This window comes from Lissotriton vulgaris, chromosome 12 (genome assembly GCF_964263255.1).
Source record: "Lissotriton vulgaris chromosome 12, aLisVul1.2, whole genome shotgun sequence".
Classification (NCBI taxonomy): domain Eukaryota; kingdom Metazoa; phylum Chordata; class Amphibia; order Caudata; family Salamandridae; genus Lissotriton; species Lissotriton vulgaris.
The window spans coordinates 357,126,277-357,148,165 of NC_141700.1; the positions used below are offsets into that span (position 1 = coordinate 357,126,277).

Consider the following 21,889-nt stretch of genomic DNA (forward strand, 5'->3'; position numbering starts at 1 on the left):
TTTCACACACCCCATGCCACTTCCTGGCATAAAATGGTGTCAGATCTTGGCATAGTTCTGCATGTAATGAGGGTAACAGCATGAGATGGCACATGGATTTATTTTCTGGGGTGGTGTCGGGGACACCATACTGTACCTACCCGGCTTGTCCACTCCCTACGACATTATCTCAAAATGTCCTGCCTCACAAAAATCAATCTGTGACCAAACCCTTCTGAATACCTTCTCTAGGGCCTTTCATAAGATTCTGGGTACTCACAGCAGCAGGTACTCCTGTGAATAAAAGGCCCATGAACTATAAGACCCAGTGCCAATACAGACTGAGAATATAAATTGAAGCAAGGTATAGTTTATTTACTTACCTAATGGGTCCTTTCAAAAGTGTCTTTTGGACATAATAATGTGCTTATCTGACTCAGGCAGAGTTCAGGTGTTTTTCAGTGCCTCCCACTAGCCTGGCTATAAACTCTGAACAACTGGAGGAGAATGGAATACATGAGGACAATCCTGCCTTCTCTTAATCAAGCCTTCTTATAACTGGTGCCAAAACTGCAGGACTGACTACCAGAAAAACATGAAGTTCAATCCTATCATCCCCCTATTCTGAACAGATTTAAGGCTCAGCTCTTCAAAATTTGCCGTAAAAAACAACGGGCATATTTACAAGCCCGCCACCAAAGCATCACTGTTTCCAACGCTCCGGTGGCACAGCGCCATTTTCCATATTTACAATGTGGCGTTAAGCCTCTTTGCATAGCTTAACGCCACCTTGTAAATATGCCCCTTTCCGCCGCAATCCTCTGCTGCACAGGGGAGTGCAATGGGTGTTGCTGTGTGAAATCCACTGCCAAACCCATTTCTTTTTGTTGCTGCCCCAAATTTACAAGGCTGAGGCAGCGCCAAAAAACTAACGCCATGGAATACCGGGTGCAAGAATGGAAATATGAGGGGAAATTATTATTTTCTCTTCATTTTTTTACCTTTCCATGTGTGCTGCATTCGGTGAAAATCGCCATTATTGATTGTTTATGTGCAGGAAGGTGTCCCTGCAGCGCAGGCACCCTTGCCAACATGGCGGCAGGGGGCCTGCGCTGGAGCTAGGCAACTTTTTTTTGCACCAGCGCTAGGGAAACACAGGGGAGGTCGAACTGTCTGAAATTTACTGGGGAAAAATGCAGGGTAAATACTGGCACATGTAAGCCTTCTTCTTATTGAATTGTCTAAACTGGGGGTTTAGGCTATGAGTGGTCTATAAATATTTTTACCCCTTGGACCCTCCCCCAACCTCTTTGTGTTCTACATGGAGATTCACCAAAATCTGCAAATGTTGCCTCATTTTCAGGCAACACTTGTATTTGGGGCTATTTATCGTCCCCTCCTCCAGGGCCTTCGTAAATGGGGCCTAACTCTTGCTTCCACCCTGAAAGTTCCACCCAGGTCTGCCTTCCACGTTGAAACCAGTCGGATTTACAGGTCTGCTCACCGCACTCTTTTCATCTGTGCTGCAGCAGATGCTAAAATGCATAAGCATCAGGCAGTTCCCTTTGATTATTTTGTTTTGTTGCCTTTTAATGCCAATGAATGTCATCCAGAAATAAGTGTGGACCGCCTTGGAACAGGAGCGGGCATGAATCTGTGCCAAATGCCGCGCGATTGCAACACAAACGAAGTTAAATAACTTCTATTTAGAGGCGCACAATTTAAAATGAAAGGATTACGGTTTGCTGCACTACTGGGAGTAATCCTGGGCCTGCTACATTTAATTATGGCGCGATTATGTGCTGAACGTGTCGTCTTGCTCATCACATTTCCTAACACCGCCACTTATGCTGCACCTGTCCTCTCTCTTTCCAGTTCTCTTTCTAACGATCCTGGTCGTGGAGGGCATAGCTGTGGCCCAGAAGACACAAGGTATTTACTCAAGTATCTTTTTATTCTGAATACAGTTTTATTGCTACAGCTTGTTCTGAAATGTGTTCATTTGTTTGTTGGCATGCACTTTTTACTCGGTGCCTTCCCAGCTCAGAGACTGTTGATCACATAAAGGAATGACAGAGCACATAGTATAGTCAGGGCCACTGAAATTATGTGGCAGGGCAGGACCGAATTATGTGGCAAGGTTGACTCAATTATGCGGCAAGCAAAGCCACATTATGTGGAGTTAAGTGACACATTTTGTGATTGTATTACTTAGTTATGTAATCATTTTTAGACATGTGAACACTGGGTAAATGTTTCAACCCATTAGTTACAGTTTAACACACCAAAATCCAGCACCATTGAACTGAAAGGTGACCAGTCAACCTTTGTGGAGGCCCTACTTCCACTTCGCGGAAACACGTATTGACATGATTGTAGTAACTTTTGATCTGTTTTTGCTAGAAGTATTTTTTTGTGTAAAGTCTGCAAATTATACAGGAGATAATGCATTAAGCTGCAAACACGGCTAATTAATAGTTATGTGGAAAATGCTGCCGCAATGTATGATTCCAAGTTATGGTGATTGTAACTAGTGTGAAAAGAAGCACATGTGAATAAGTGGTGTTTTGGTGGCACTTTTAGTCAAGGAACACCCTTGAGGAGGAACATTGGTGCAAGCAATTGCCAATGTTTTAACCATCGAATATGTGCCATTTCACAGAAATGTACACAGATTTCCCAAGGTGAAATCATGTGATTTTCCTTTTTGAAAACCAGACAAGAGAGGGAATGCCTAATAAGTTCAAGAAATGTACTAATAGTTCAAACGTTCATCGTAGCTGGATAGACAAATAATGAATTCTTCTTTTCAGCCCATCATGAAGCGGGAACCCTAATAGGGTATCCAAAATATATTTATTTATGTTCATCAAACATTGCACTCCAGCCCAACCAAACCGTTTCGTTCTGAGGAGGACTTCATCAGGGCTTTTCAATTTTTGTGTTGTTTTTCTGGATTTACGAGAGACCGCAATAAGTAAGGCAATCGTGGATAAGCCACTCACAAGTGGTTCAGCAGAGTGTAGCAGAGATGCAAGCAATGACGCAGACACGAAAAGCCTGCCTTACTTATTCAGTACATTTCTTGAACTTATTAAGCATTGTATGGTTTTCTGTTTATGTTGGTGGTTCCCGAGCAGTGGAATCAAAAGAGGTTGAGCACTCGCTTTCTACATTGAAGTATTGACACTCCTGCAGCTATCCAGGGCCAACACTGCTCTTTTTCTGTGAATATATCTGATTTTCTTTTTTGTCCATTGTTTGTTATTATTTGGCGATGGAATTCTATAAGACCCAGAACACAATACTTTAGTTCATCCTACTTTTCATGGAATCCGAGGAGGTTTTGTCTTGTACCTGCCCCATTATGCCCACTTTTCATGAATTATCAGGTTTTTGGTGCCACGTGACACAAAGCCTTTGATCGCTGCACTTGCCTCATCTTTTGTTGCAAAAAAAAAAACAATTTGAGGGCAAATGTTGACTGAGGCTCATGTTTGCACCTCTTTGGTCACTGGAACTGTGTGGCAGAGCTTGGGGTGGGGGTAGACGGGCCAAAATGTTCCTTAGACCATGAGGCATCAGACATTATTCAGTAAGTGACAGAAGCCCCATGGCAATCACCTTTGGAAGGTGGATGAACATTTAGACCCCAGTGGTAAATTAAGGAAAAATACACCCTACTAACACGTTTTTCCTACGTGCCAGGTTTTCCCCTGAGTTTGTGTGCTCGATTGCAACTTTTGAGAAGAAATTAGGTCAAAATAACGCATGAGTGGTTTAGTGCAAATTTTGCATGCATTATTTCCTGGTCTCCCCATGGTTTGTGCTATGTTTTTTCACCAACTATAAGTTGGTACTGCCACTGAGCAGGAAACGGGAGGTCAGGTAATTAGCAGTAAACTCAAACTCAGTACCGTGCTATGGGGGGGACTTAAATGTTTACATGAATTCTTAGGTCTGGCCCCCCCTCTAAATAAGGTGCTTAGAGTTGCGGTTGAGCCCAATGCAGTGAAGATGTGTGCTGCATTCTGTGGGCTCAGCGCCCAGTTACATGAGACACTGTTAATATGTATGGGGCACAATTTGCATAATTTCCTGGCCTGCTCAGTGCTTGCACCAGCACAGCGTGGCTTGGCCTGCGACCGGCACAAAACCCCCAAAGGCTGCTTAGTAATATGGTTATAGATGCTAATCTGTCTGTAAGAGAATCTATCGAAAAGCAGTAAAAGGAACAGGCATATTCTGGGTTGTGACCAGTGCTTAATTTGAGCAGGTAATTGCTGGTGCTCGGCACAGGCACTCATTTGTCAGCACTGACACTAGTGACAATCCTCCACATGATGGCGCTGTCAGATTCATTTAGAAAGGAGAACAATAGCTGTGTTTATTAAGCCATTTTTCATTGATAATGAATAATACCAGCCTCTTACACCATTATTACAGCTTTGTGAGCACACCCGGTTCTAGCAGGTGGGGCCGGGTGGGCAAGACCTACCCCAACATGACCTTCGGCCCATCCAGTCAGAACGGAAGATCCTGGGGAGAACGCACAATGTCGAACGTTGTAATGTTTTTTTCCCTTTGTTTATTGTTTACTTTAATTCTCAGCCAGGGATCAAGGAACTACTAGAACATCTTTTTAAAGTGCATTACTTGTTTGAATTGCTACACTTGTAGAAGTGTGATGGTTTGGTATTATGTTGGTACTGTAATTGGCAGCACTGGCAGGAGCAATGGATGGTGCAGCGGCCTTCCAAGAAGGGCCCTGGCACTTTACTTTTTTCAAATTAGGCACTGGTTGTGACCCTGACCTACCAGAGTAAGGCTGATTTTGGGGTGAGTGTAACCCACATTCTGGACACTTTAGGCCATGGTCGGCCTCAAATTTCTACTTCCATGTACAATACTCTTGCCAATATTGGTAGAACTTTATGTAACGACCTCCTACATGAATTCTAGATGCCATTTTGGTCTGTTTGTCACTTTTCTTGTAGCATTATTTAAAGTATACTAAAACACTATCCCAAACATAGTATAAACATATTTTGAATTGGCATAAGACATTATGATTACAGTCTGTAACATGTTTGAAACTTTAGTTGATATCATGTCTGGACAATGTATTATGCTAATTAATAGTAACATGATTTTTAGGACTGGAAGATAATTTGAATTGAGGTCATTAGATGTGACACAAACAAACTCATCAAACAGGTAGATGTTAATAACAATTCGTCCCCTAGCATTAATAATGTCACATATTTAAAATGTACTTGACTCACTAAAAGCTAAGTTGTGTTAGCACTCATATCTTCAGATAAACTGGTTTTGTTTATTTGACACTTGTAATTCCATGATTTAGACTGTTCATAGATCAATAAAATACATTGTTTCTCTTAAACATAATTGTGTCATTCACCGTTGTCAGTGATGGCTGAATACCGTTGACTTGCCGGAAGTATGACTACATCACATCTGATTAATATAGTGTTCAGGAATAAAAGATGAGCATGGTATATTTCAGAAACCACAGAAAATAAGAAAAGAAAATAGTTTGGAAGTAAGTGGCCCAGGTCAATGTCCAAAGATAAGCAAAAAAAGCATTGTAACAACGGCATGATGAACCTTTTTAGCATGAGTGTATGTGGGCTGGGGGTGAGAGACACTGGTTTTGAAATCAGGATATCCGCGTACTGGCCAGGGTTCTCATGTGAGTACTGTATGTGGCTGTTTTCTGATCACTCCGCTATAAAGAGGAACAGCTCCTTACAAGGGCACATTTTGTATAGACCACGGTATCGTTAAGCCTATCGCACATTGTAGCAGGCATTCCTAACCTCAAATTTGGAATTGTCATGATTTAAGTCACAATTCTGAAAACTCCACTTTTAGAAAGTTGGCCTTTTTTGTCCGAACCATTTTGTGCCTGCAGCCTGTAAGCTGTCAGTTTGTCTTTGTATATTGTTCCCAGACAGTAAGACAAAGGAGAAATAGGAGTTGGCAGGATGGGCCAACTCTGACTTGATGAGTGGGATTAACTGTCACCTATCACACTTTTACATCACAAAGGCTCTGCCTGAGCACACTCACAAAGGTTTTGACACTAGTCTATTGTGACCCCAGACAAGCTGGGACCAGGGCAGGGAGTCAGGCTATTCCAACCACCTCTGGGGTGGAATCCTCTATAAACGTCTTAAGTTTGAAAGAGTGCACCAGGTATAAATAATAGACCCTCAGACTCTACTCTTCAGTACACATCTGGACCTGTGGAAAACTCCAAAGAACTGCTATGCTGCTCTGCAAGAATGACTGCAGCTCTGTTGCCCTGCTGCCCTGCTGTCTGAGTGAGAAGGTCTGGATCTGCATCTTAAACCCAGAACCACCATAATGGCTCCAAGGGTGAGTTAGCTGGCATCCTGATAAGAGCATTAGAGACAGAAAATGGCAGCAACCACCTGAGCCCAGCACCTGGACTCTGTCTGCTATGAGTGCTATCCCTCAAGTGGTGTAACCCTAGTTCTTGGAAATGGACCTGAAGGTGCTCTGCCAACCCAGCTATGGTCAAGTGGGAAGAACCGATCTAGCGCAACGCATCTCTTTGCAGATCTGCTTTGGAACATCTGTATTGTGATGCATTGCCGAATCCTGACTTCGTGTCACAGCCCACAGTCTCCTCAGGAACTGCTGCTACACCACGCATCCTTGATGCAGGCCTTCATATTGCAAGCCCCTCATTGGTGGCATCCTCGATGACGACGCAGGACTTAATATCACAGCCCGCAGTTTTTCGGAAACACCGGTGCTTGATACATCTTTGACAAAGGACTTCGCATTGTAAGCCCCTTGTTAATGGCATCCTCGGTGGTGCAGGACTCCACATCGCAGACCCACAGCTCCAATGGAACTGCCGCTGTGCAACGCATGGTTGATGTGGGATCCTGCAACGCTCTGCAACCAGGAATTAAAGTACTTTGTTCAGCAGGCCTAACGTGGTCCCTGTATATGGCCTGCACTCCATAGTGGTCAGCCCAAACTTGTGACTTTATCCTGGTCTGTCATAACAAGATAGTCACAGTTGATGCTTCATGCTGTTAGGCACTATTTTTACTTACAACTCTGAAATTGCCTTACTCCTCTGCTAGTGATTGGATTTTTGTTGTTTTAGGTTCAAATAATTAATTAAACTTTACTCTATTTTACTAAAATAGGAATTTCTCTTGTGTTGTGTTTTCACTTTATTATTGTTTGCAGTGCTGCATAAATACTTTACAGATTACCTCTAAGGTAATCCTGACTGCTTTGTGCCAAGCTACCAGAGGGTAACGCACAGGTTGATTTGGGGGTTGCTTGTGTTTCACGCTAACAAAGATTGTGGTTGCTACTTGAGTAAGGTTTCACCCCTGTCGACTAGTAACCCAATTTCTTACACTTATCAGGTAGAAGTGTCTCTTTTTTTCTATTGTGTTTTTTTCTTTTTTATGTTTACAAATCACCCTGACTTTAATCAATATCCAGGTTTTTCTTCCTCTGCTAAAGAAAGGTGTTATAACCCCCCTGATTGGCTTTTATGTGGGCCCCTAATTAGTACAATCTGATTTTTTGATTTTGATAATATAATCATTTACAAGTAACTATTTTGCTCCAGGCATTGTTGCACAAACTCACCTGATATTGGCAGGCATAATTGTTTAAAACTTAAATTCTTGAAATTTAAGATTTCAAATATTCCAGCTAAGTGACAATATAGTTATTGGAATACCACCCATTTTTTTACAGGGTCCGAGGATTGGTTATGCTGTCCTCAAGATCCATTCTCCAGTTGACATGGAACAAGAGTATGTTGCATTCTGTGAGGCTAAATGGCACACACAATTAAAGAGTTTGGATATGTGCAGACCACAGTCCGTACTTCCCACACCAGCATTTATGTGTACTGATGAATGGACTGCACTCTAAAGCCATGCCCTGACCGATGTGGGGTGAAGGTTAGTGCCAACCTTCATGGCTTCATAGAGAAAGTACTTAAAAGTGCCTTCGCTCCCGAGGATTCATAGTCAGCTTTGGGATCTGTTTAGGAAGGCCCCAAAAGTACCACAGACAATCCCAGTTGTCTACTTGTTCCAACTTAGATACAGACCAAAAATATCTCTGGAAAAATGGAGGAAAAGATAAGACACCAGAAACACTGCTTCCTTATGGTGTCTACTGTGACTTTGGGCATTCAAAGAACCCCCAATGGGTATTCTTAAGAGGACAGGAGACAATACTTTTATTCAATAATTCTTCGCAAAGATTGATGCAAAACATTGTAAAAGCAAGTGTATAAATAAATCAAAGATATGTGACACCACTTATCTGTGGGTTTGACTGTGGGTGAAGTTACAATCTTCTGCTGCTTAGCAACTTCTCTAACCAGCACCTCTCAGGTTCTCACATCGATGCATTGAGAACACGAGAAACACGGTTTAAATACTTGCTGTCCAAAGATGGCTGCCAAGATCTACCAATCTCACAAGAGTGGGAAAGCTCGGGGAGCTTCAGTATTTTTAGGCATGAAAATAACATGAGGATAGGAGGTCTTCTCATAGGATCTGGCTCAGTTATTCAGGTCCAGGAAGGGGAAGCAGATGAAAACATTTGGTGGTTAAGGAAAAGACACCTTCAATATTCTTAGCACTTCAGTGCTATCCTTGGATTTGCAGATGTGCACAACACCAGAGATTGCTTCAGGATAGAGCAATTCCTGCAATAAGCTTGTGCACCATATGGTTTGGTTCAGCTAACAAGATGATTCATGGGCCACCCTTTTTGTGACCCTCGGTCTGATGTTCCTTGACTGCAGGGGAGGCTTTAGGGTGGTGCGACTGGTGCAGCCGCATGGGCCCTGACCTGTGGAGGGGGACGCTGACCTCGGTAGTGCGGTGTTTAGTAATAACATATAATTGAAGAGATGAGGGCCCTTTTGCCTGGTGGTAGTGAGAGTATTCGAGGAGGCGGTCATGTGGTGTGGGGGTGCCAAAAATGGCTGGCACACCGGGGGCCCCCAGCACTAAAGCCGGCCCTGCCTGACAGTGATAGGGAGCCCTATTGACTCATATAAAGTTCTGTGTTTATGTAAAACCTAGACCTTCCACTGACATTCGGTGTGTGTGAGTTGAGTGCATGTACATATATTGTGCATGTAATACGTATGTGGTTGAGGGACTGTGTATATGTGTGTGCGTGTGAACATACTGAAGCAAGTGGGATGCATTTTGTATGCCACAGGTTAACATGGCACAAGTTATAGGGTGAGGAGTGTTTCCCTAGACAGTGGAAGTGTCCTGCTACGACAAAGTAGAGATTCAGACACTGAAGGGAGGAGTTTGGAGACAGGGCTACCTTCAGAAATTAAATGAGGACCTTTTTAGCAAATGGACTGCTAAATACTCCTTCTTGTGCCCTGTCATTCTGTTGTTGAAGTTGAAGGTTTCTAGGCAAGGCCTGCCCTTTTGTCTGCCTCCGATTTCTACTTCAGGAAGGCTGATGATAGCCAGGTGCGGAAACGTCACACTTCATTATGTCCTTGTTTTGGATAATCCTGCTTGGAGCCAGACTTATTGCTGGCTGCTGTGAGAGCCATCACTTTGTACAATCACTTTGTCTGAAAATTACATTTGTAAATGAAACTCGTTCGGAAGCCTTGGCCAGAGGTTCCACGTCCCTTGCCTGGAAAAAATGTCTAACTTTGGCATACAAACCAACTCATTTTGTTCCAGTTCCAGGTTCTTTTGACCAAGGAAGGGAGTACTCGAAGAGCTGATGTGCAAACAAGGTTGGTGTCTGCCCTTCAGCCACTCACTCAGAGGTAGGGAATATCACTTGAAGTTTGCACTTTCTGCTGGAGGAGCTGAGGATTGCTTAGACTCCATCCTACATACTGGGAGAGAGAAATAGTCAACCTGGCCCTGCAGGAGTAGACACTCTCCAGGAGGAGGAGCTAAGCATGTGTCCGATGTGACCAGCACCCAGGCAAAGCTGACTTGCGCAGAGAGCAAAGACGGTGGTCACTGTATTGTCGCTCCCGGTTGCTCCAGGCAGGTTCAGTTTAAGTTGCTGTATCAGAAAAATTACTCAATGTTGCAATGCAGTTGGCCGAGCCATGAGAGACAGGTGGTGGTCCTGCTGATGCTTTAAGAAAAGGCAGTGTCTATAATAAAGCACGAAACCTGGTTTAGTCAGAATGTTGCAACTTCCAAAAGAAATCACTGAGAGGAATTCAACTGGTAGGCACACCAGGATACCTGTCTGTAACTGGCCAGGAGGGCTGACACTGCTGAGTAAGGACATTGTTGCCTGTGGCTGCTTCACCGTTTGCCATTGTAAAAATAGTCCAAAGCAAGTCTGCTGGCATGGCCGCACAAGAGAGCAGGCACTGTCTTAAGTGCAGTAGTCTGGTACATTTCCGCAGCAGACTCCAAACTGCTACAAAACTGAGGGTGGGCGGAGCTGGTGGAGTGGCACTTCACGGAATTAAACTCAGTGGAATTCGGTGTAGATCCGCTCCGCCCTAAGGCAGCAGCAGACTGTCTCCAGCTCTCACCGGTTTACCTCTCGGCTGGTCTAGGTTCTGCTCTTCTGCACCAGGCACGGTATTTCCACTCCTCCTCCCGCCATGGTGGTGATCCGCGGGGTTTCTTCTCCTGTAACTAATGAAACCCATTCCTTGCAGGACTTGCCAGGACTTCACCCGGTCTCCACTCTCCATGCGCGTGCATGCCCAGTCCTCGCAAGTCTTGCATTGAAGGGGTTTCATTAGTTACAGGAGAAAAAACTGCCTCAGCTTCTTCATTCATGGCCCGGTGGCTCAGCTCACCAACATCTGGAGGATGCCAGCAACTCATCGCCGAGATCCAGGTAAGGCCATTCGTACTGACTTTGTCTACCCAGCGGACATTGAAAGCGTATTATATACCCTCGTCCCTTGAGCTCATGACGAGCCTTGCTCCAAGCGTATTTTTCCATGGCTCAGAGGCCTTTACTTATACCCATGGCATCCGAGCTAGCTGTGCCCTGTGGAGGTCAGACTAACTTTTAATACACTTTGGAATACCGCTATTTATTAATTTGCATTGAGAGGGGTTCAGTTATCTTGTACAGTCAACTTCGGATGCGCTTTCCCACATGGTATTCCAACTTTATTGTACCTTATATTTAGATTTGTGCTTGGTTACTGTCCTCACACAGTGGGTCACACAGGTCTCTGGCAATTTTCCATTCGCTCAGAGCCTGCTGCCTTTGTAGGTGGTATGTCTGTGCTTTTTTATGGCACATATGCCTTAGCGTGCTGGTCCCTCTTGGCGGACAGCAGACCTTTTCTTGTGTACTCCCATTGTAAGACAGTATCATGCATGCCGCACCATTATTGTACATCACGGCGTTTGGCACACATTTGCCTTGCAGCATCACTTTGATTATTGGCAGGCATTGTTTATCTGTTCTACATTAGCACTTCTTGCATTCAGCACTGAAAGCAAGCAGTTGATATCTAACCGTGCAATGGGCATGCTACTTCTCCCTCTGTGCTCCTACCCATGCCTCATTGAGCCTTATTAATACATTGTCACTAAATCCCAAATACAGCCAGTGCTGTGGCTGTGTCTTCACTTATCTCCTCTCTGTTATAACTGCGTATTTTCTTATTTGACTGCCAGACCTCCAGGAATAGGACGGTTGAGTTGTTAGTGTCTAAGAGTTTGTCCCACCATGCCTTGTTATACACACCTCATGTCCTTCCTCTTGGGATAGAGTGCGTCCTGAGTAGGGGTGGGCAGCGGGGGCAAACTCCGCCACGCCCCAGAATTGGAGTTTTTTGACAAACTTTACGCTACCACCGAGCGGGAGTTGGCAAAACTCTGCAAACTCCACTGGTGGATCGGAGATCGCCACCCACCCCTATTCAAAATGTAAAAAACAGGGTTTCACATGCCCCAGAAACAAGAGACTACCAAGCCATACATGTTGCATTTTGCCAAAAGAGGTAGAAGAGACATTGCTCTGAGGTTGCGCAGTCTACTTGTAAGACTAATTAAGCCATCTGCATCTGTGCTTTTCTTTACTTAAGCACATATTGTTAGGGGATTTTAGATGGGCGATCTCAACTAAAGTGGTAGGGAGGAGGAGAACACTGGAAAAAATAGGATGGAGCGCCCCAGTGGTATATGCAATTTAGTTTTCAAACCCTATATGATGCTTCTGTTGAATTGTTAAGTATTGATTGATATTGTGATATACATTCTTTTTACATAAAAGACAAGTACTGAGATTAGTTTATTGTGTCTGTTGGTTGACCGTTGAGATCTGAGCTCTTACTCCCAACACTATCTCCCAGAAATGCATATGTCTGCTTCTCCGCCCTGAGAATCAGGTGCAGAAAGAGTTGTATCTACCCAACTTTCAGAGCCATAGTAGGACAGGCTCCAGGACACTGTCACGCCTGCCAGCTCGCCAGCCTGTTCGCGCTATCCGACAAAGATGGCCGCCCAATAATACACATGTGAGAGGGAGGTCAGGCAGGGTCTAAAGCCTGACTTCCCCATTGCATGGTGCTTCGCGCTTTAGTGTTTCGTGGCTTTTGCGTCGCGTCACTTCCGCAGAGTCGTCCTTCACTGCACACCTTTGTATTCTGACGTCCGGACCCACGCGCCAGTATTTGCTTTTCCCAGAGTTTTCTGTTCCCTGGAAACTCTTTTGGGTATCTACGCTCTATTCCCTGAGCGAGGCATTTACCCCCTCTTCGCCTTCGTCAGTAGTATTTGACAGACCCGAAATTACCTGGTTTCCTGATTTCCCCTTGCTGGCTTTCCTCTCTCCTTCCCTCTGGAGTCTCAGCCTACGTCTCGCAGTTCCGCCCACCGGCCGGACTTGTGTTCCGTCGGTTGGCCGGACTTGTAGAGAGCAGGTGTGGGTATTTCATGAGGGTTGGTATTTGGGGTGGTCGGCTTGGAGGATTCCCTCGTTTTCCCCAATTTTTTCGTTTCTTTGAACTCCCTGATACTTCAAGGCTGGCATTTGTCACAGTGCTTCAGAAGAGAAGAACGGGTAAAGCGCTTTTTGCCCTCCTTTATATCATTACATCCTTGGTCCTGTTACCTATCTGTTTATGCTTGTGATATTGTATTTCAGATATCATAGAACCGAGACCTGGTAATAAGGGATCACTGACATAATATCGAGGGACATAATATCGACTACCTAAAATATCGGCGACAAAATATCGACAGACAGAATATCGACTTTGTATCTACAAACAGGTAAGTACAAAAATATCGAGTAAAAAATATCGTTTACAAAAATATAGTTTGTAAAAATATCGACTTTATTAAAAACAATGTTAAATTAAATTAATATTAAAAATTATTTACTAAAATATACTTAAAAATACTTAAATTACCTTATAATAATTAAATAATTAAAGTTATAAACAAACATTTTTTACAATCATATTTGTTAAAACATATATATATATATATAGTAACATAATATAAATAAAAAACATCCAATATTATTACCGTAGGATAGAGGAAGTGTAAAATTACTATTCCCACTCCAGAGAGTGCAACAGTAGGGAAAGCGTTGGATAGCGTAGGGGTAAAAAGTTACTATTCCCACTCCAGAGAGTGCAACAGTAGGGAAAGGGTTGGATAGCGTAGGGGTATAACTTACTATTCCCACTCCAGAGAGTGCAACAGTAGGGAAAGCGTTAGATAGCGTAGGGGTAAAACTTACTATTCCCACTCCAGAGAGTGCAACAGTAGGGAAAGGGTTGGATAGCGTAGGAGTAAAACTTACTATTCCCACTCCAGAGAGTGCAACAGTAGGGAAAGCGTTGGATAGCGTAGGGGTAAAATTACTATTCCCACTCCAGAGAGTGCAACAGTAGGGAAAGCGTTGGATAGCGTAGGGGTAAAAATTACTATTCCCACTCCAGAGAGTGCAACAGTAGAGAAAGCGTCGGATGGCATAGGGGTTTAAATTACTATTCCCACTCCAGAGAGTGCAACAGTAGGGAAATCATTAGATAGCGTAGGGGTAAAAATTACTATTCCCACTCCAGAGAGTGCAACAGTAGGGAAAGCGTTGGATAGCGTAGGGGTAAAAATTACTATTCCCACTCCAGAGAGTGCAACAGTAGGGAAACGTTGGATAGCGTAGGGGTAAAAATGTCTATTCCCACTCCAGAGAGTGCAACATTAGGGAAAGCGTTGGATAGCGTAGGGGTAAAAGTTACTATTCCCACTCCAGAGAGTGCAACAGTAGGGAAAGGTTTGGATAGCGTAGGGGTAAAAATTACTATTCCCACTCCAGAGAGTGCAACAGTAGGGAAAGGTTTGGATAGCGTAGGGGTAAAAATTACTATTCCCACTCCAGAGAGTGCAACAGTAGGGAAAGCGTTGGATATCGTAGGGGTAAAAATGACTATTCCCACTCCAGAGAGTGCAACAGTAAGGAAAGCGTTGGATAGCGTAGGGGTAAAACTTACTATTCCCACTCCAGGGAGTGCAACAGTAGGGAAAGCTTTGGAGAGCGTAGGGGTAAAAATTACTATTCCCACTCCGGAGAGTGTAACAGTAGGGAAAGCATTGGATAGCGTAGGGGTAAAAATTACTATTCCCACTCCAGTGAGTGCAACAGTAGGGAAAGTAGATACTTCATATATTATTTAAAAATATTTATATATTAATATCTATAAAAAAAATAATTAAAAGTAATTACCACTTTAATATAATATAATAATAATTACAAATACTAATTTAATCATTACAATTAGTTATCTATTAATATTAATTAATTACTAATCAACAATTAATTAATTAGTCATTAAACAGTTACCTAACAATTAAAGTATAATAAATACACACAAAAAATTAACATATGTAATTAGTTATAATTAAATTACTTCCCACCCTACTACCCTATAAACCCACAACCCGCTACAGAAATTAAATTAGTTAAATTAACATAATTATCAATTAATCAATTAAGTAAAATTAATTGGCAATTAAAATGTAATTAATTACAAATTAAACATTAATTAACAATTAATTATAAACAAATACACATAAATACATTTACATATTTAATTAATTATAATTAAATTACTTCCCACCCTATTTCCCTATAAACCCACAACCCGCTACAGAATTAAATTACGCAAAATTTAAATAATATTAAATTCATTAATTAAATTACATTATAACATAAATAAACACTTTTAACACATAAAATTCACTATAAATAATTCGATATTATTAAAATTTCGATATTTTTCTTAACCTATATTATGTACTTCGATATTTTGACTATCTATATTTTAAAATTCGATATTACATTACTTACCTTCAAAACGATATTTTTGATATCTATATTCTGTTTATTCGATATTCTGTCCAGCCTATATTTTGTACTTGATATTATGTCCATTCGATATTTTGACTGTTTACCTTAATAAGACAAGTGTCTTTCCTCAGTTTAAGCCTTGCACCACAGGTTAAGAGAAAATATAATCTAAAGTCTTTTGCCCCAACTTAGTGAATCTTAGAGATGTATCTATATTCCCTTCTAACCAGGCAAGTGACACTTCTTTCGCTGTTGGTGTGGAGGGAGAACTACACTTAAGATCGAGTTGGTCATTGTTCATAAAAAACATCATACAAACATTGATGTGAATATACAGAAAGTTTACCATTTATTGTAATTAGTTGTCAATTGTTGTTTATTAACCATCAAACATTGCTTCTAGCTACTGCTTCCACCTTGAGGGTACCAGTCCGTGGAGTTTTGTTTTTCACTGCCTTCCCTTGTTTTGATCCCTCCTTTCCCTCCATACCACCGTTATGTTCTAGGGTTTGATAGACACAACTGGTGCAGGGGGGACGGGTTGGGCCTGTTTACGGTTCCTGGCACTCCTGCGGAAACAGCTCCTGGATCCTTACAGACACCAATGGCAAGCAACCTCAACCACCACAGTTGGGGTCCACTAGCCTCTGTCAACTTTGGGCCCCACAAATGGGTCATGCTTCGTGTCTGGTATCTCACTCTTCTAGATCAAGGCCCCTCTTCAAGACTGTGTTCAAGAACCTGTTGCAAGCTCAAGAAAAGCTACCGCACTTGTGCCTGTGGAAACTGAAAATTATGTGCTGCATAGAATGATAGAATGTAATATGACAAACAATTTAAAGAGAGAAACACAGAGCATAGAATAAACTATTAAACGTGCTTATGCTATTTTGTGTTACGTGTACACAGCTTATCACGTGAGGATATCCAGGTGCTGTTACATTACAAATGAGCATTTAGTGCCTTTTTTAATAGTTTTGAAATATACAAAGTGCAGCATATACTGTGGGAGCTAAACCGTATCCTAAATTGTGGACACCCCAAAATGTAGACACCTAAAAATTTCAAAGTTATACCTCATCTAGTTCTCCCACAGATTAACCTGCACGTTAAGGCACCCACTAAACATCAATGAGCACCGTTAAAATGAGTAATAGAGCCCACTCAATTATTGAGTTCTAAATCAATGAAAGTTAAAGGGTTTTAATACCACATTCAAAACTAACTGATGCAGAAATAATGCCATAAAAGCAATCAGGTGCAAAGTTAGTATGCAAAATCAGAATTATTTTAAGTCCCAAATGAACAGTAAAGTAAAAAAAGACAGCATCCCTAATAGACCAGGAAAGTCTTGTAGCTCATCCACAAAATCCAGGGGTTCTTATACACAATTCTTGCATAACAAATTAATGAAACTGTAAAATCATCATGGTCTGAGCCAAAAATAAAAAAAATAATAAAATAATGTTATGTTATTGGTTCATTTTTATAGCGCACGGCTACTCAAAAAGAGTGTCCCAGCGCTTTTATTGGAGAAAGCAAGAAAACTGCAACATAATAACATAACACCAAATGAAAAACTAAAAGAGTATTGAGCCAGAAATACCAAAAAGAACGGCTACTGAGTAAAAAGCCACGTCTTAAGGCCTTTCCTAAAAGCCAATAAGCTAGTGGCACCCCGCAGGGCCAGCGGCAGAGAGTTCCATAGCTGAGATGCCAGCAATCCAAAAGAGCGCCCACCAAGGCGCGCTTTCTTTACCCGAGGGACGACAGCAAGGTGCAAGGATTCCGACCTCAGAGACCTGGTCGGATGATAAAAGACCATTCTCTTTTGGAGATACTTAGCTCCCCCCTTGTGAAGAGCTTTATAGACCAAGGTCAGAGCCTTAAAGGCGATCCTCTTGCGAATGGGCAACCAATGTAACGTTACCAGCAGGTCCGAGGCACTGGAGCGCCTACTAAGGCCGAAGATGGCCCTGGCCGCGGCGTTCTGCACCACTTGAAGGCGCTGCAGCAGGTACTCTGGAAGGCCCAGGTAAAGAATGTTGGAATAATCCAACCTGGACCCAATCAGAGCCTGAACTGTCAGCGTCCTATGTTCCACGGATAACAAAGGAAGAAACCTCCGCAACATCCTAAGGATGCCAAAGCACATGCCAGACACCCCCAGGATCTGCGATTTCAAGGTTAACCTGTTATCCAGCTTCACCCCCAGATTCTTTGCAACCTGAGAGGAGCAGGAAGGAGGGAACATATCCTGTGGCCACCAAGTCTGCCAGTCAGGCTCGGTGTCGCACCCAAAGAAAAGTACTTCGGACTTGTCGGAATTGCACTTGAGGCTGTTTAGATGGAACCAATGAAAAACAGCCCCAAGGCAATCCCGAATACTCTCCCCATCAAAGTCGCCTCCTCTCGTACAAGAGAAGAGGAGCTGGGTGTCATCCGCATAGGATACGATCTGGGCACCATGCGACTCCACCAGTGCCGCCAACGGGGTCATAATGATGTTAAAGAGGGTCGGGCTCAGAATAGAGCCCTGAGGGACCCCGACTCCCAGAGGCGGCATCACGGCGGAATCAGGCGGGGCCCAGATCGTTTGCCGGCGGCCGGCAAGAAAGGAAGAAAACCAGTCGAACACCGTCCCCCGTATGCCTATCTCGCGAAGTCTTGCGAGGAGACCATCATGGGGAACGGTGTCGAAAGCCGCCGACAGGTCTAGCATCACCAGCATGACTTTGCCCCCAGAGTCCAGAGCCCCTTTAATGGTTTCCGAAACCTCCAGGAGCGCAGTCTCAGTGCTAAGATGGGGACGAAAGCCCGATTGGGTGGGGTGCAAGATCTCATTAGATTCAAGGAAATTGGAAAGCACGCCTTGAACGTGCTTTTCCAGAACCTTCGTGAGGGCCGGCAGCAAAGAGATGGGCCTATAATTAACTGGGGCCTTCGGGTCTAGGCCAGATTTTTTAAGCAAGGGGATCACCATCGCCTGCTTCCAGGTTTGCGGGACCACACCTAGCCTCAACGAAAGATTCAAAAGCGGATTAGCCAGCGGGTTGATCACCTCCGCGACTTTCGCTAGAAATTTAGCCGGGCATGGGTCAAAGGGAGAACCCGATTTTAAATTGCCCATTAGAGCCAGGGAGTCCGGAGCAGAGATCGGAGGAAACACACTCAACGTCGCCCTTGGCCCGGTCTGTGGCAGAGTGGTGATATCACGTTCAGTTAGGCCCACAGACATTGGTACCAGGAATGACTCCTGGATGCGTTGGATCTTGCTCGTAAAGAAGTAAGCAAGATCCGCGGCCCAGGTACCAGATGGTTTTTGGTCCGAGGTGTTCGACCAAGGTGAGGTGAATTCTCTCACGATGGAGAATATCTCCTTGCAGGAGTTGGAAGCAGCATCAATTCTCCTGGCAAGATACGCTTTTTTTTCCAGGCGAATGTCCCGGTGATAAGCCTTGACCACCGTTTTATAGGTCAGCTTGGCAGCAGTGTCGTATTGTGCCCGCCAAGCTCTTTCGGCTACCTTGCACTGCTGCCGCGTAGCCGACAGTGCAGCGGTAAACCAGGGCGCGGAGACCCGTTTCGGTGTCGGGCGAGATGCTACTTCCGGGGCGAGATCGTTTAGCCTGTCCAAAAACCAATCCTGCATGGTCTGCAAGTCCCTGTCTAGGTCGCCTGATAGGAGGCAGGGATGGGCCACAGCTGCTTGAGCCAGCATCTCTGGGGTTACTCGATGGAGTGCCCTATGGACACGACCCTGTGGATGTGCAGGGGTAGGCACTGACTTACCTATGCCCTTGATGACAAATTTGGCAAGGAAGTGGTCAGACCAAAGGACAGGAGCAACCTCTATACCCTCAAGAGGGACAGACGAGAAAACTTGGTCAAGGGTGTGCCCCTTCTCATGCGTGGGCTCCTGAAGGTGAGGGACAAGTCCCAGAGGGGTTAGCGCCTCAGAGAGTTTGGTGGCAGCCGGATCGGATGGATCATCCAATCGAAAGTTGAGATCGCCAGCCACGATAAAATGTTCAGCTTTCAGGGCCAACTCAACCAACACCGAATCCAGATCTTCAAAGAAGGTGCCGGGTGCACCAGGTGGCCTGTATATTAGCAGTCCCTTAAAGGATTGGTGGGGCGATAGAGTAATGGAGAAGGCTAGGGTCTCAGAGCCTCGGATGTCAATAGCTGGCAGGATCGAACAAGGGATTCCTTTCCGGACCACTAACGCCACTCCACCTCCCCTTCCCTTGGCTCTATCCTTTCTGAAGATGTTATAATCAGGCGGGATTGCCATAGCAACGTCAGGGTTAGAAGAGTCGGTCCACCATGTCTCAGTGAGCATGAGGCATAGTGGCTTCTCTATGTCGAGAAGCTCATAAATGTCCTGCGCATGTTTGCATGCTGACCTGGTGTTTAATAGCATGCACCCGAAGCCCATCCTGAAGGTGTCATTGCTCGGCCGTGAGGTGAGCAAACGGGTCGGGTGCCAGCCACAACCCGGGCAACGGGATTTCCCATGATATCGACCGGGAAAAACAATGCGACAGCCAGAGACATGAGGATGGAAAGAGCGAAGATCGCTAGGGGAATAGCGCAAGACGGGGGTCCCAGGGGGACACATCCCTGATGGTAGAGTCCCACCCGCCGCTCCGCCCGCCTCCGGGACGCTGACGGGCGCAGACGGGCAGGACTCTGGCTTGACTCCGGCGAGAGTCCGGCGCTCCCGCTGCGCGTCACCGCTGCGCGCAGGGGGCGAGCTTTAAGTAGGGCTCACCTGTGATGTAAAAGAGCGCTAGAGCGCTCCCACAAGTGGCACACTCGCTCCAAACCACCCCCAAGATGGCGCCCGGCGCCAAACACGAAGGCTAAGAGGAAAATGACATAGCTCCGCGAAAAGCGCGGTGGGGGGCCCAATTTAGGGTGCAAGTGAGAGGGCACACAAAGGACGTTCTAATAACGAGGTAAATGCAATTTAAAAAGCAAAATGCAGAAAGCGATATTTTAAAAGTTACAGCAGCGCTGAGATCGCAAAATTCAGCAGAATAGCGCGCGTGCGTGCTACTCCCTTTCTCCAGGTCGAGCTACTGCCTAGCTCGCCTTAAGTAGGGCTCACCTGTGATGTAAAAGAGCGCTAGAGCGCTCCCACAAGTGGCACACTCGCTCCAAACCACCCCCAAGATGGCGCCCGGCGCCAAACACGAAGGCTAAGAGGAAAATGACATAGCTCCGCGAAAAGCGCGGTGGGGGGCCCAATTTAGGGTGCAAGTGAGAGGGCACACAAAGGACGTTCTAATAACGAGGTAAATGCAATTTAAAAAGCAAAATGCAGAAAGCGATATTTTAAAAGTTACAGCAGCGCTGAGATCGCAAAATTCAGCAGAATAGCGCGCGTGCGTGCTACTCCCTTTCTCCAGGTCGAGCTACTGCCTAGCTCGCCTTAAGTAGGGCTCACCTGTGATGTAAAAGAGCGCTAGAGCGCTCCCACAAGTGGCACACTCGCTCCAAACCACCCCCAAGATGGCGCCCGGCGCCAAACACGAAGGCTAAGAGGAAAATGACATAGCTCCGCGAAAAGCGCGGTGGGGGGCCCAATTTAGGGTGCAAGTGAGAGGGCACACAAAGGACGTTCTAATAACGAGGTAAATGCAATTTAAAAAGCAAAATGCAGAAAGCGATATTTTAAAAGTTACAGCAGCGCTGAGATCGCAAAATTCAGCAGAATAGCGCGCGTGCGTGCTACTCCCTTTCTCCAGGTCGAGCTACTGCCTAGCTCGCCTTAAGTAGGGCTCACCTGTGATGTAAAAGAGCGCTAGAGCGCTCCCACAAGTGGCACACTCGCTCCAAACCACCCCCAAGATGGCGCCCGGCGCCAAACACGAAGGCTAAGAGGAAAATGACATAGCTCCGCGAAAAGCGCGGTGGGGGGCCCAATTTAGGGTGCAAGTGAGAGGGCACACAAAGGACGTTCTAATAACGAGGTAAATGCAATTTAAAAAGCAAAATGCAGAAAGCGATATTTTAAAAGTTACAGCAGCGCTGAGATCGCAAAATTCAGCAGAATAGCGCGCGTGCGTGCTACTCCCTTTCTTTTTGGCAAATCAGAACACAGAGAAAAATACACTTCATTTCCTTCACATATAGGCACCATCCCATTAAAAAAATATATATATTCAGCACCCTCCATGCTAACATCGCCCCGAGATGTTCTAACAAATATAAAGCGTTTAAACAATGGAACTTTCTATGAACGATTGGACTAGTATTGACAACGGAAGATGTCTTATATCGTTTCACATCATAGAGAACAAGAGAAAGTTCATCAAAACTTTGTAATCATAACTGTGGAAATAAACCATTACACTCTAGTCTAACTGTGATGTACAAAGCCTGTGGGAATAAGATGCTTGCGGGAGAGGGGGAGTTTGGAAGCAGGAGTGATTGACAGAGGTAGCACCCATCTTGTCTATAATGGCACTTTGGCAGGGAAATGTGGCATAACTGTAACACATTAATAAACAAATTTCTA

General features: G+C 44.5%; 1 protein-coding gene across 1 annotated transcript in view; it reads left to right on the forward strand.

The window, feature by feature from the left end:
- The window catches only part of NETO2 (neuropilin and tolloid like 2), a 364,319-nt gene that overhangs the window by 219,270 nt on the left and 123,160 nt on the right, over nucleotides 1–21,889 (forward strand). The window contains exon 2 of the mRNA XM_086945126.1: nucleotides 1,855–1,911. Coding sequence (XP_086801252.1) covers nucleotides 1,855–1,911 — 57 coding nt within the window. The remainder of the gene's footprint in view (nucleotides 1–1,854; nucleotides 1,912–21,889) is intronic.